This window comes from Babylonia areolata, chromosome 29 (genome assembly GCF_041734735.1).
Source record: "Babylonia areolata isolate BAREFJ2019XMU chromosome 29, ASM4173473v1, whole genome shotgun sequence".
Taxonomy (NCBI): Eukaryota; Metazoa; Mollusca; class Gastropoda; order Neogastropoda; family Buccinidae; genus Babylonia; species Babylonia areolata.
The window spans coordinates 23,482,832-23,498,413 of NC_134904.1; the positions used below are offsets into that span (position 1 = coordinate 23,482,832).

The 15,582-nt window shown below is 38.4% G+C and overlaps 1 protein-coding gene across 1 annotated transcript in view; it reads right to left on the reverse strand.

Moving 5' to 3' along the window:
• LOC143274617 (ribosomal protein S6 kinase beta-2-like) overlaps nt 1-15,582 on the reverse strand; it is a 240,211-nt gene that overhangs the window by 55,780 nt on the left and 168,849 nt on the right. Inside the window, 3 exon segments of the mRNA XM_076578486.1 lie at nt 2,159-2,305; nt 7,072-7,160; nt 8,391-8,498. Of these exon segments, the coding sequence (XP_076434601.1) occupies nt 2,159-2,305; nt 7,072-7,160; nt 8,391-8,498 (344 nt within the window).

A 15,582-nucleotide genomic window follows, 5' to 3' on the forward strand; every position in this document is an offset into this window, starting at 1 on the left:
TTGGCCTTGTCCGCAGTGTCAATTTTGTGAATGGCGTCGCCTACCCGTAAAGTTATTTTTTCATTCTTCACTTCTGTTTTCACGATCTCATCTTGCCAGACCCAGTTCCACTATTATTCACTCCTTTATTGATCTCTGCTGCAAAAATCCTCTAATCCTTTGTGAGTTTTCTCATTTTGTCAATGACTGAGGACGATCGACGAAATCAGGCATCTTTGCAAGTTGTGAAGCCCGCGAGCAAGTTTTGTAATCCCGACTGAATACGGATAAGCTGAATGATGACAGAGGAGCAACGGAACACTTATTCTCAATTGGTTCACTTACCCAAACATGGGGTATTTTAGCAAACGCTGTGGGTCTGTCTTGTCGATCGGTCGGGCAATGTTCGTACAACCTTCGTGGGTCAGAGAAAAAAACCTCAGCCCCCCTCCACCCCTCCGATTTTCTCAACGGATTTACGCGAATCTAAAAAATGGCCTCTGGAGCCAATTTTCAGTCGGAAATCCGACTACAGTCGGAAAAATCTCATGCCTGAAGCATTAAAACAGTGAGCTGATTTTAACAGCTAAAAATTACAAGTAGGGGACATAATGATAATAGCTTGCTTTAATAATCATCAAGACTACCTTCTTACGGAACAAAAAAAAAAAATCCATTCCAACATTCCAACTGATGGGAAAAGAAAGGAAATCACTGTTGAATGCTAAACTGTCCATCTCTAAATTTAAAGTGTGAGTGTATAAATCTGGACCTCAAGTTATCTTTGAATCAAAGCTCAGTTTATTTTACCTATGACCAAAATCCATTTAAGATATCAGAACACAGAGCCAGACTTACAAGAATCTCAAGGAGTAATATCTAACATGCACGTATATATTGTATTTAAGTATAGTGCCTGTGGAGAGAGAGAGAGAGAGAGAGAGAGAGAGAGAGAGAGAGAAAGAGAGAGAGAGAGAGAGTTAGTTTACCAGGATTCTTCTCTTTCAGACACTATGATTTTGCGTGGAACCAATATGTATATGTATTTTACATGGTCTTGAAAATGTTCAAACATGCCAATGAGAAGACAGATCAAGAAGATGAGAGAAAAGGAAAAAAAAAGAATATGAAAAAAAGAAAAGAAAAAAAGGAAAGAATGGAAAGAGCAGAAAGGAGAAAAATGATGGAAGAAAAAAGGGGGAAAAAGAGAAAAATAAAAAGCCTTCAAGGGATGCTGGCACTGTCCTGCTCATTTGCAGAACTTTTACAAATCCTCTGATTTCTCTTTTTCAAATCAAAACAAACAAAAGAAAAAAGACAACCTGAGCTTTCACCGACTGCTCAGATCAATTTCTTCGTATATATATCAATTATTTTCACTACCAGTCAAATAAATTCCTTCAAACACACTATAAAGCCAAAGCTATAACACACAGACACACACACACACTTCTGCAAACTCATTTCAGTATGATAAAATGGAAAGAAGGAAAAATGGCTGCATTTCTAACAACCACGCCACTTGCTAACTCAGCCGGCCAAACACTGCCAACAATAAAAGACTGTTGGCAACACCCCTTGTCTGACCATAAAAGCATTAATGTCAATGCAATACTATCAGAAGCCAATTTCTTGAGCATGGGGATCCAACTCATTCCAGACATTTTTGAAGGGGTAGGAGGCAGAGTGGGGGGGTGATATGGAAAGTGAGGAGAGATGGGGATCAATGAAAACAAAGAATACACAGAAAACAACGTGATCTAAATGCCTGCCCTCGAAGTCTACACAGAAAAGCAGGCTTTCACGTTATCAATTCTTACGGCCATTGCGTTTTCCCTTTCTTCGGCCAACCGAACCTAACACGCTGTCTGATGCCAAGGGAGGCAAGCCTGCACCACGACCCTTCCCATTTTTACGCTTCGGGATGTCAACTGGACTGGACTGTTTAATAGCAACAGGCTCTTCAGTAATGTTCAACCAGGGAGAAGGGCTGGAACTTGAACTCCTTGGGATTTCTACTGGACTGCTTCGTCTACTACCTGCCTCCTCAGATGACAAACACGCTGGGGGAGTGAAAGGCACAGAACCTATATTGGTGGAACCCAGGGGGGGTGGGATTTCATTAGTGAGCATATCCCCCAAGACTGGATCTGTAGGAGAATTGGAATTGGGTCTTGACCTGTTTGGGCCACAGCCTGTGGTACTGGTGTCCATCTCCTCAAAGTTGCCTGCCTGCCCGTTCAGTCTGCTCTGTGAGACGGCGCTGACGCCATGGGCACCAAACTCTTCTGTGATCATGGGACTGCGAGCACTTGAACTGTACTGTCTGTAAATAAAATCATCACCATTTTTTAACATTCATCATACATGCTGACAGATTTTGTTTTACAACTAGTCTTGTTGCTAGGAATGGCTGAATTACATGGTCAATTTGGACATAATAATTTGTGATTTGGTGAATGATGTGTTTTTGGTGGGCTTTTTTTTCCATTTGCAAAGATTAAAAAAAACAAAGAGCACTGGTAAAGCATGTATGTGTACCAGTCATCATGAAGTGGAGTGATGGCCTAGAGGTAACGTGTACGCCTAGGAAGCAAGAGAATCTGAGCACACTGGTTCAAATCATGGTACAGTCGCCAGTATTTTCTCCCCCTCCACTGGACTTTGAGTGGTGGTCTGGACGCTAGTCATTTGGATGAGATGAGAAACCGAGGTCCTGTGTGCAGCATGCACTTAGCGCATGTAAAAGAACCCATGGCAACAAAATGGTTGTCCCTGGCAAAATTCTGTAGAAAAATCCACTTTGATAGGAAAAACAAAGGAAAAGCTGCAGGCAGGAAAAAATACAAAAAAAAGAGGTGGTGCTCTCAGTGTAGGGACACACCCTCCCTGGGGAGAGCAGCCCAAATTTCACACAGAGAAATCTGTTGTGACAAAAAAGAGTAATACAATACAATACAAATGGTTTTATTCAGACTGTCTGGGAGGTTGTGGGTTTAAACCCACTGGTGAATCCTCTCACCAAGTTTTCAATCAAATCATATTGCTTGCAGCCAAGCTGACAGCAAAGTGGGCATTTCAGTGAGCTCCTATCACTCAAACTGAAAGACTGACACCACAATTAAGTGTCATCACTAAAAGGATGCAAGTTCTGGCTAATTTTCCTGACCAACACTGCAGATGCCTGTATCTTTTTCGCATTGTTGAAACTGGGACAGAATAATCATACTGATGATTCATAGCGCACTTAACCTACCGGAACCCAAAGCACTAATTCCAACACCATTGTGAAGGGCAAAACAGCAGACTGTACAAGAAAGATTTACAAAACTCTAAACACAACCAAAATGTAGCAAAAATATAACTAATAACTTATTACTTGTAATAATAATCGTAATGTATAAATAATAATAATAATAATGGTACTTATATAGCGCTGAATCTTGTGCATAGACAAATCTAAGCGCTTTCGCACCAGTCATTCTCACACACGCATAACTCTAAAACTGGAGAAACTAGAGACAAGGAAGAGGCAGGGAAGGGAGGCTATTTCGGGAAGAGGTGGGTTTTAAGGCCAGACTTGAAAGAGATGAGTGTGGAGACTTGACGAAGCGAAAGAATAAGTTCATTCCAATTGCAAGGTCCAGAGACAGAGAAAGAACGGCGGCCAACAGTCGAGAGTCTGAATCATAGCACTTACTCTACAGGCCTAAGCACATTTAACCATACATCTTGTTTCATAAAGCTATATTGTTATTCATTTCAATGTCTACTGTATACCCTGTGGAAGCGAGGAATTATTACTTGTTGCTGTTGTTATCGTTGCCTTTATTTTTGAAGAATGGGATGGGTATAGTTGAGAGCACTGTGTGTGTGTGTGTGTGTGTGTGTGTGTGTGTGTGTGTGTGTGATGGACAGTATATCTTTTCATTATCAACACCTGTGTCAAGGACGACCTACTAGTTGCTGTGTTTTGTTATATATGTTTTGTTCAGATGGGGGTTCGAATCCGAATCATCCCCTTTTCAGCAGGCAAAGTTGGCAGATGCAGTTGGACTGCTGGAATTATTAGAGGTGGGTGTGTTGCTGTTGCTTGTGCACAAGGTTTTTGTCGTACATGTTTCTCTTTGTAGCTGGTCGTAGGGCCAGCTGCGTGCTGTGGGTGTGTAACAATGTTTTGAGTGACATAAGTTATGTGTTTTTCTTAAATTTTTTGGTGTGTGACGTGTGTGTATAATGACGAAGTGTCTAACTGATCTCAGGGATACTGTCCTTGGAGAGAAGGTCGTGATGGAGAGTGGCGTTTGGCTGCTACTGTTGTTGGGTTTGTTTTGTTTTTTTTGTTCTGTTTCCCTCTGTAGACAACCAAGTGTCCGCCACATGGGAATATCAGTATTCAATGTATCTTTGTTTCTATATTAGGCACCTTTAGTTCTTTTAAACAACTTGCTGCTGAGCATAGGCCAGTGGGTGCTTTTTTGGGGGGGTGGGGCAGGTCCTCTGGTCGAGTTTTCCTGGACACTGTTCTAACCAGAGGCTCTGTCCAGTGCTCATCTTCGTGGCATTGAATCTTCTGCCAGTTGCCAGTTCATGTCGCGTTAGACCATCTGCCTCCTGGTACCTGCGACAGGTCCGCCAAAATCTCTGCTGATATACCCTTTGGAGGACCAGTACTTCAGCCCGCCAGCGTCTTCAAGGGTTTCACCTTTTCATGTTTGAGAGATATTTAAATGATCAAAAGGGAAAAGACAATTCAGTGCTTCAATTTTGATTTTATTTTCCTCCTGAGGACTCCTGGTCAGATTTCACTCTTGACATTTGTGCTTCAATAACCTATATTTTTTTTATTTATTCTTTTGTGTGTGTGTGTGTGTGTGTGTGTGTGTGTGTGTGTTAATAATTAAAACTTGCTCAACTTAATATTCACATACTTACATATGCATGTACATACATGATACTCACTTGTTGTGAGTGAAAGAGAAAGTATTGGACTGAGGGAATACTTACCTGTGTTAAATACTGGTTACCTGTATCTAATATTGGTGGGAGTGGGGTTGAGATGATGTGCTCCCGAGTAAACCAGATGTGTTTATTTAATAATTGACTGTGTGGCCACACTCATCAGTGTCCTTCGGATACTTTGTTGAAGGAAATAAGAGTTACTTCCGTTGTTGTTAATTTTTGTGTTGTAACGTCTGTAGTGGGGTATTGGGGGGAGGGTGCACGTCCACTTTAGCAGGTGACAACCTGAAAAGAATCCTGTTTAACAAGTTGAGTGCCTATTAGACGTCAGCCGACATTCTGCAATAAGTGTTCCCGTAGTGCCTATAAGACGTCCACTGCATATGTTTGGATTTTCCTTCATTGGAGTTTGGTTCATTGAGCATAAACAGACTGAACAGTTAGTTTGATGTGCCTTGATTTTTAAAATCCTATTCAAATGAGCATATGTCAGGTAAAAGACCCCTTTCTTCTCGATAATAATTTGCTAAGTGGACCACAAGGACATGCGTAAAAACAGGGTTGCATCCTGTGCAAAAAAAGGCATTGAAAGCTTTGTCCAGTAAAGAAAGTGGTCCCAGTCAGCGGATTTACATGATTTTCCAAGCTGTAATGATGGAGAAGGTTCTCTCTTGTCTGATGATTTGTCTGAACATGAATGTGAATGGCAATGACACTAAACAGTGACAAAACTGACAGCCCATTTGATACGAATTCAGTCTGTCTATCCAAGCAGTGTTTTTGAGCAGGTAACTAGGACTGACAGAGTACATGCAGAGTGTTAGAAGAGGGGGAGTAGAGGGAGAAATCAAATTAAATATGGTGCTTACTTGCCAGCCACAAAGGCCATCTAGGCTACTGCCACAATAGCATCTACTTCAAGTCAAGGGTGAAAAAGTACAATACAACTAATCACTGCTGCAATCTTTTCACTCCAAAAGTTAAAAAAAAATAAAAAAATAAAAAATTCAAATCTTACCAAAAATGTTCACTTCTTTCAAGAAGTCCATTACTGGCATTAGCGTCCAAAAAGGGACATCACAGAACAAAGTCTGTGCGTGTATGTGTGTCAGTGTGTGATCAACCGCATGTGTGTGCATGTGCGCGCGTGTGTACTTTTCACAGTGATATCAATGTGTGCCATGTAGGGATCGCCTTTCGTTATCGGTATTTTGACAACTTCAATTGACCGTTAGGAAAATTTCTGACTTCTATTTTGGTGCTCTGACAAGTCGCCTCTCAAGGGGTCAACAAACGACGCTTTTAAAAGAGCATTCCATTTTCATTTTAGATAGATCATTGGTAAACAATATAGAACGGCCCATCGGCTTTTCTTTTCTTCTTTTTCTTCCAGAAAATGGACGCACTGTTTTTAATGTAAATCTGAAAACAGATTTCCGTGCCAAGACTGAAGAGCTGCACCCACACAATCTGACACCAATCGCACTTAGCTTGCCCGTGGCATGGATTTTGTGAATGGCGTCGCCTACCCGTAAAGTTATTTTTTTATTCTTCACTTCTGTTTTCACGATCTCATCTTGCCAGACCCAGTTCCACTTATTTTTCACTCCTTTATCGATCTCTGCTGCAAAAATCTTATCCTTTGTGAGTTTTCTCATTTTGTCAATGATTGAAAACAATCAACGAATTCCGGTATCTTTGCAAGTCATGAAGCCCGCGAGCGAAAGTTTTGTAATCCCAACCGAATACGGATAAGCTGAATGATGACAGAGGAGCAATTGAACACTTATTCTAAATTGGTTCGCTTATCCAAACATGGGGCATTTTAGCAAACGCTGTGTGGGTCTGTCTTGTCAATCAGTCAGACAACGTATGTGCAACCTTCGTTGGTCAGAACCCCCACCCACCCACCCACCCCAAATTTATTTACGCAAATCTCAAAAGTGGCCTCTGGAGCCACTTTTCAGTCGGAAATCTGACTATAGTTGGAAAAATCTCATGCCTGATAAATATCGACTATCGAAAATTGGAAGAGTTTGTTCCCCTGGCATGGGATTTCATAGGTGATTAATGCTGGGCAACCTGGGGTAAGAGTCATACCATGACTACTGTCAATCTTCACATATTTACCTCATGAAGCGTTTCCGTGGAGAACGAGGTTCACACCACAGTGTATTATTGACTTCTTCCAGTACAGATGGAGCAATGTATGTGAAACCCTGTAACACAAAATTTAATGTCTTGATTTTTGTGAGTACACAGCAATGAATAAGACCCTGAAAAATAAATCTTGTACAACTTTATCATGTGCAAAATGCAGGTAAAATAACTCAGTGCTACAAAAGTATGTAATTATATCTTGCACTCATTCTACTCCAGGTGTGAGTTTACTAGTACCATGACCACTTCCCCTGTGGACCAGGTACAAGTTTTCTCGTACCAACAAACTATTCTAATTTTGTTTATTCTTGCTTGGTACAGTTGGCATTCTAAACTGCAGTGTTTACAGTTTCCAGAGGCATGAAAACAAAGCTTTCTTCAACTAATTAAATCAACAATTCTCCACTGATTTTCAACGTTTCAGTGAACCACCCTGTTTTTTCTGCGGTGCTATCATGGTCCAGGGGAGTTGCAGCAGGCATGTAGCTGTGGGGTAGAATTCTTATAATTACTACCATTGAAAATTGCAAAAAGTCTTTCCCTGACATGGGATTTCAAAGGTGATTAGTGCTAAGGGATTTGTCAGTTTTGATGACTGTGGACATACAATGTAAGACACAATACCTATGCACAAATCATTCTCTGAATAAAATTCAGCACCTTCTTTCAATAATGTTATCGCAAATACTGATGCATGTGATGCACATGCTAAGGACAACACAACTGTATTTCAGACAAACAACCAATGTGGATAAAATGAGACCTTCACACAATAGTTTTTATATGCCTAGAGACATATTTAAAAATCAAATGTTTTAGATCAGTGAGATTCTTTTTTTTTCTTTTTTTTTTTTAAATTCACAAAATATATTCAGATTGATGTTCCATTACTTCGCAGATTTTGCTGCTCCTGACAGATTTATGCATCAATGTAGCTTCCATTCTAAGCTGAAGTTCCTATTTGAACTAAAAATGATGAAATAACTGCTAGTAATCAGTGTGTTTATATGTCAAAAGAAAGTGAAAGGTCTGTGATTTTGAAATTAAGATGTCAGTCTGGTTGTTCAAACATTTTTGGCTTTTTTTTATAATGTTGCATGATCCTTCCAAAATTCAGGGTTATTACAAAGACTCACGTTGCGTCTGAACATACACATGAACCAAAAAGACAGATGATGACTATTGTAAGAAACCGGAAAAATTCCAGCACAAAAATCCAAAAGATGGGGATATTACTGAAAGACACCCCACCTGGACCTATGACCCCCCAAGTCAGTCAGGACAATTACCTTGAACACTTGGTTAATGCTGTCACTGAGAACTGTGTCATCTGGAGAGTCAACTGGAGTCTGACGAGTGAACTTGGTATCAAACTGACTGGTGTCTTCATCACTTGTCTGAAAAATAAGAACACCACTTAATAAATATAACATTTTAGTTAATTCACTCTGTACGAATTTTCCCGATCTGGGCTCTACTGTTTACAGCCATTTCAGACGAAGGGCCCCGATCAGGGCCCTACTTGTTAAAGCCATTTGGTTTAACCAATAGAGTGCCTATAAGACGTCAGCTGACGTCCTACAAAAAGAATTGCCATAGTGCCTATAGTATAAGACATCCATTAAGTCCTGCATATGTTTCGATTTTTCCTTCACTGGTTTAAATCACATAAACAGAGTCTGAACGGTTAGTCTGATGTGTCTGGGTTATAAAAATACTATTTAAATGAACATACATCATGTAGAAGACCCCTTTCTAGTCGATAATAATCTACTAACTGACCATGTGATATGCACGTGGAAAAGGGGGTTGCATCATGTGCAAAAAAAGGCACTGAAAACTGTGTCCAGTAAAGCAAATAGTCATAGTCAGCAGATTTACACAATTCTGAAAGCTCTGCTTGTGATTATAGTAGGTAGCGGCAGTCAAAATTTTAAAATAGAAAAAAAATTGTGATACAGATTTATCCGTGTGAAATTCGGGCTGCTCTCCCCAGAGAGAGTGCATCGCTAAACTACAGCCCCACCCATTTTTTTGTATGTTTTCCTGCGTGCAGTTGACTCACTTGTGTAAACAAAGTGAGTCTATGTTTTAACCCGGTGTTCGGTTGGCTGTGTGTGTGTCTGTATGTCCATGGTAAACTTTAACATTGCCATTTTCTCTGCAAATACTTTGTCAGTTGACACCAAATTTGGCATAAAAATAGGAAAAATTCAGTTCTTTCCAGTCATCTTGTTTAAAACAATATTGCACCTCTGGGATGGGCACAAAAAATTTAAAAAAAAGAAGCCAAATTATATGCAAACTGAATTTACTGTTTTATATATATATATATATATATATATATATAATTTTTTTCTCTCTAAACTTGGCACTTTGATATGATATTCTGACACAACAACAAGAGCAGTCAATTTTATCATTTTTTGTTTAAACAGGAACTTCTTTTGCTAAGTATGGAAGTTATATTTCTGGTGCATTTCTTTGCTGCAGATAGTAAAAAAGGGAAATTATTCAGTAATTAATGCCAGGGGGGTTAATTTGCTTTAAACTGATCTTCCTCATCTTAAACATTACATTTTGAAATTATACTCTATACAAAAAAAGCTTGTGTGTTTTACTCTCAGTGTACAGGGCTTTCACTATGTTCATTCGGAAAATACTAAAATCAATACTACGAGTGGAGTTTATAGACCTACTGGCTGAGCTGTGAAGGTCATGGGCAAAAATCAACTGAGTACACATATTTATACATATTCAAAGTGTGTGCTCATATTCTTCGCGAACGCAAAGGTCGCCATTTTGTTTCAAGTTGTTGACCTGCCCGTTCAATCCTGTATTCAATCGACAATACACGATAACATGTGATGGGACATTGGAGAAGGAGACCGTTAAATATTTATTCAGAGAAAGATTTGTGAACGTCTCATCACTTACTGGATTATGCCCCAAACTGCCATAAAAATATCCACAAAATCAGTCAGAATTCACAGTTAAAAATAATAAACCATGAGAGTTAATACCCTCGAACTGATGAAATGTAAAAATTTCCAGTCTTGATGTTTCTCAAAATGAAATCCTTTTCACTTCATACGACGTTTAGAAGTACTTGTACTTGGCTCTACATGTTATTAGTTAACAAAATACTCTATTTTCATATCAACTTTAAAACTATAAAACTAGAATGAACATTAAGAGAAAGTGAATCGACCATGTCGTACCGGGTATAACTAAACTTGTACATCTATCTAGATCCAGAGAAAATGGCTAAATGTTGCAGTGTGATTGCCGCGATCCTTTACTGCGGACTTAAAAAGAATTTTTAATTGCCATTTAAGATTTTTTTAATGCCCAAGACACACTAGAATAATGATTTAAACAGCGTTCTCACTGCGAATACCACAATCGATTTATCACCCTTTAAAAAAGCATGTTTAAATATTAAATTTTTGAACGTCAGTTAAGGACCCACGATAGTGTAATGGGTATGACAGTTTCTTCTCACCCTAACACACAGGGTTCGAATCTGCCATCAGGACTTTTTTTTTCCTTTAACCCGAAGCTTTATAATAATAAATACAGAACACATTTTAACGATTTTTTTTTTTTATTTTTTTTTTTTTAAAAGTTTTATTTGTTTTTCCTATCACAGTGGATTTTTCTACAGAATTTTGCCAGGAACAATCCTTTTGTTGCCGTGGGTTCTTTTACATGCCCTAAGTGCATGCTGCACACAGGACCTCAGTTTATCATCTCATTCGAATGATCAGCGTCCAGACCACCACTCACGGTCTAGTGGAGGGGGAGAAAATATTGGCGGCTGAGCCGTGATTCGAACCAGCGTGCTTAAATTCTCTCGCTTCGTAGGTAGACGCGTTACCTCTAGACCATCACTCCACTCAAAATTTAGATTTTCCTTAAGTTCAATGATACCTTAATAGCATAATCATTACCACAGCAGCCCCATCTTATTACTTTTCAAGAGTACATAACATATAAAACAAGTAAAAAAACAACAACAAATCCATTATACAGAGAGTTTCTATTTTACAAAGCCTCAAATTTGACAAAAATGCCAATTTCATATTTCCAAAATACCCTGATAATGCATTTTTGGAGTACGACCACACAAAAACTATACACTGGAAACAACTGAAATCTATGATGTGGGCCCCCTACAACATAGTGATTTTGCTTTTTTTTTTCTGCACAGTTAACTTGATTTACAAATGAATAATTGGCCTTTAAAAATGGGGTTTTCCTTAATTTGTGCAATGGAAAAAGTGGCATCACAAGCTGTCAAACTTAAAACAGCTCTAACTCAAAAACTATTTGATGGATTTGCTTCAATGAGTGTTAAGAATGTTACAAGAAACAATTCATTTTAAAACAATAATATACAAACATCAGACAAGCAATTTCAATTTATCCATATGATGAAAATGAATACCGGTATGTCTGATGTACAAAAAATCTGAAATCTGTGAATAAAAAAGAAAGAAAAAAAGTCTAACATATTTCTTTTAATCTTTACAACTTGTCAGTACTACTTTGTTTGTAAACTGTTTCCACAGCATGAAAAAATGACACAAAAAGGTCTGGTGTTGTGGGAGGGAGGCTGGTGGCATTGTCACTGACTGACAAGAAGATTTATGCATATCTCTGTACAAGTATATCTTCCTCAGTTTGTCATGTTCAGAACAGACCACACTCTGCCATTCTGCATTGTAACTTCAAAACCAGAAGAAAACACAAACATTGCAGAAATACTCCCATCTTCTGGCTTATGTGGTCACACATCTGTTGTTGGCAACTGTACGTTTGCGTAGAAAGTTCACCTTAGCCTGGTCTGGTCTAAAAATTTCAGACACTTCCGACATGAAAATCATTGTCATAGAAGACAGCCATATTTTCTCCAATCCTGGTGAAAACAAAATCCTTAAAAGTATTTTCCTCTTCAGCTGTGTCACTGGATTCTGAAGACAGATCATGGTCTGTATCAACATCCATTGGCTCTGAAAAAAAAATCATTTGATCTGATACAGATGGTTTACAAGTTCACAAAACACAATGCAGGCTAAATCACTAAATGTTCAAATATTGGTTTATGATATGATGTACCCGTAGTTGGTTCAATGTGTGCTGCCTGGAATACATGCATGTATACATATACTGAATACATTTGCAAGTGCATCAATTCATTGATTCATGCTGTGTTTGTGTGTGTGTGTGTGTGTGTGTGTGTGTGCGCGCAAACTACATGATTATAAGCTATGCACTGTCTGTACTTTTTCTGGGTTTTTTTTTCTCATGTAGCTTTGGTATCTGCATATAAGAACAGGTTTATATAATATTGCTGCAGACCATATAAACAAAAAAAAGGAAAAAATTGAGGGAGTAAAACCTGTCAAGGTTCTTCTCTATGGACAATTACATTAATATTTGCAATTGTCACTAAAACTGGGATTTTTTTTCTATTAATGAAAGCTAGTTTCTATTACTTACTTATTAAATATTTGTTACATGTGTTAATGTTTGTTATCAAAAGGTATTGCATATGAATCAGTTATGGTGTGAAACCCGCATGTACAGCAAAGACACTGGGTATGAAAATTCGTTTCGTTTCGTTTATTTATTTATAGTCTGTTTCATCTAAGATGATATTAGACTGGGTATGAAATGCTTTACACAATATTCATCATTCTGTCACTCAGTGTTAGCACAAAAGCACACACACACACAGAGCAGATGTGTTGATGCATGAGTGCATGCACACTTCGTGTGTGTGTGTGTGTGTGTGTGTGTGTGTGTGTGTGTGTGTGTGTGTGTGTTTGCTCTAAAACTATGAGAGGAAGGAGAGAAAGCGTACTGACAAATGTAAACAAAGAACTTGATGATGTGAAACAATTATGTACAATGGCCTTTGATCCCACCTCTCCCTGCTCAAATTGTGTGACAGATCAGTATATTCCATTAATGTTGGTATTTATTTCTGAACTAAGTTAACAGTAAGTAATAACAAACCAATCTCAATAATTATGTTTAAGTGGTTAACTTTTAAGTCACAAGAGGCCTATGAGATGGTTATTTCCAGTCTACGTCATGAACAAATGTCTTGATTTAAATCATCAATCCTTTCTTTTAGAATCCTAAAAGGATTATAACAATGTAATACAATACAAAATAATGCATTTACTTTTCATTACATGAGTTTTCATATAATATTTCCGTCTAGAATAAAATAGCACTGACGTGAAACACAACTGGTGGAAACACGTGTCGATCATTTCGTCAAGTGGTCAAACTTACTCCATTTATCACATAATCGGAACGATCCTATGGATTAATAAGCCCTAAAAACTATATAGATCAATTAAACAGGAATCAATTTGTAAAATTTGTAATACTTACCGAGGTGATTTTTGATCTGGATGACAAAAACTCTTGAAATGTTAGCATCACCGCCAGTCGATTTCATAGGAGCCGCTGTCGCCAAGGCAAGTCAATGTGTGAATGTGTGTCACGGTTGCAAGCGTGCTTTTCATTGGCTGCGGTATATTTGAGGGTGTATGAATACCTTGACCTTTGGTACCATTCGAATCAAAGAAAAATAAGCTTTCTATCGCCATGATGTAGCAATGGCTTTTATAGCTTTACATCGCAAAAAAATCCTTCAAAAGTGTCCTTTTAACTCATTGGATATGTGCCGGTGCTTCGGCGCCAGCGCTCCGCCCGCTCATAATGACGTGCCGTAGTGTATGATTCGGCGGATCGCAGAATTTTTTTTCATACACTCAGCAGTGCTCAATTAAAGGGAAACTAATCAGGCTGTCTTGAGGGATCAGTCTAGGAAAAACTGAGCTTTTTCACCTTAACCGTTAACCACGTGAAAGGCTTTTTTCCAAGACTTTTCTAGACTGGGTGAAAGGTCGATTTTTTTTCATAACCAAAATGGCGGCCAAGACGAATGTACTCCCTGCGTGAGGCTGTCAAAATTGTGACAGAAGAAGGATCAGACACTGATCGTGACCTCCTTGACACTGGTGACAAATTTTCTGATGATTTTTCTGATGAAGAAGACATTCAGTTTGTACCAGATGATGATTTTGAAAGTGACGACGAAACTTTGCTGACTGACCCCTACAACGCTGAAACAGAAATCGACAGTGACACTAGTGACAGCCATACTGCAAGACAAGATGACTGTAGATATTGATGATGAGGAACAAGAGTATTTGTATGAGTGGGTAAAAGACCTGACAAACTTCCCACTGGCTGCACCTTTCACTGGGACCCCAGGCTTCGCACTGACTTTCCAGACACGTCCACTCCTGTTGAGGTGAGTGTGTTTACAATTTGATACTTTGCTAATTCATTTCTTGTGTAAATAATGTTGATTTTTACAATTTTTAATGAATAATTTGTATATATTAATGTAAAATTATCATTTTCTGTGTGTGCACTTATTACATTGTGTGGGTGTGTGTCTGTGCAATTGGTGTGTCAGTGTATTATGCATTGGCGTGTCTGTGCATGTGTGCTATTTATACTGTAACTCCTGAATTATTATGAATGTGTATATGCTGTGTAATATCATTGATATTTATTTTGTATTTGTTTTTTTTCTTTTCTTTTTTGCCCTTTTTTTGGCAATACATCCAAAAGCTTTTCTTCTTTTTTTTCCCTTATGTCAGCATTGTCTGTTACAGAAATTCAAAACACTTTACACACATGAGGAGGAGATCTGCCAGACACAGGAGCAGACATGGGGAGACTGAGGCCAGGCAGTCACTGGCCTGCTAACATTCCACCCACCAAGGAGCAGCAGACTAGGAAAGCACAGAGAGAGTGCAAGGTGTGTTACGCCGAACACAAAGCACAAGGAGCGAAGAGGTGAAAAACGCAACAACAACAAAAAGCCACCACAATCATGTGCAAATAGTGTAAAGTGTCCCTCTGTGCTGTTCCATGCTTTGAGGTGTTCCACACAGTCAAGGACTACAGCAAATAATAATCTAGCTGCATCAGAAATGTGTAAATAGGTTTTTTTTCTCTTTTTTTCAAGTGATGGATTTGTATGGTTTTTCTTTTTCTCTTTCCAGTGTTGTGATCTTCTATTTTTTTTTTTTTTAACAGTTTGTTGTGCAACAATTGACTTCAAACTGATTCATGAGAATCAGGGAACCTTACTGTGTGAGAAAATCATCTTCTGCTGCCTTGTGGATTAGCTGATGGATATGACATGCATGGTTACAGTATACCTATTTTTCTTTTTTTGTTTTGTTTTTGTTTTTCAGTATTTAGTGACATAATTTTAAAAAAAAAAAAGCAGCATTTAATGAGAAAACTGTTTTAAAATGTTAAAAGATGAGATGGTAAAAACTTTCTAGTGATATATAATTTGTATGTCTTTGTCTCTGTGTGAAAGTGTGTTGAATTTTTCAAATATGCCCATATTTGCCCGTCACAGAAAAACTACAT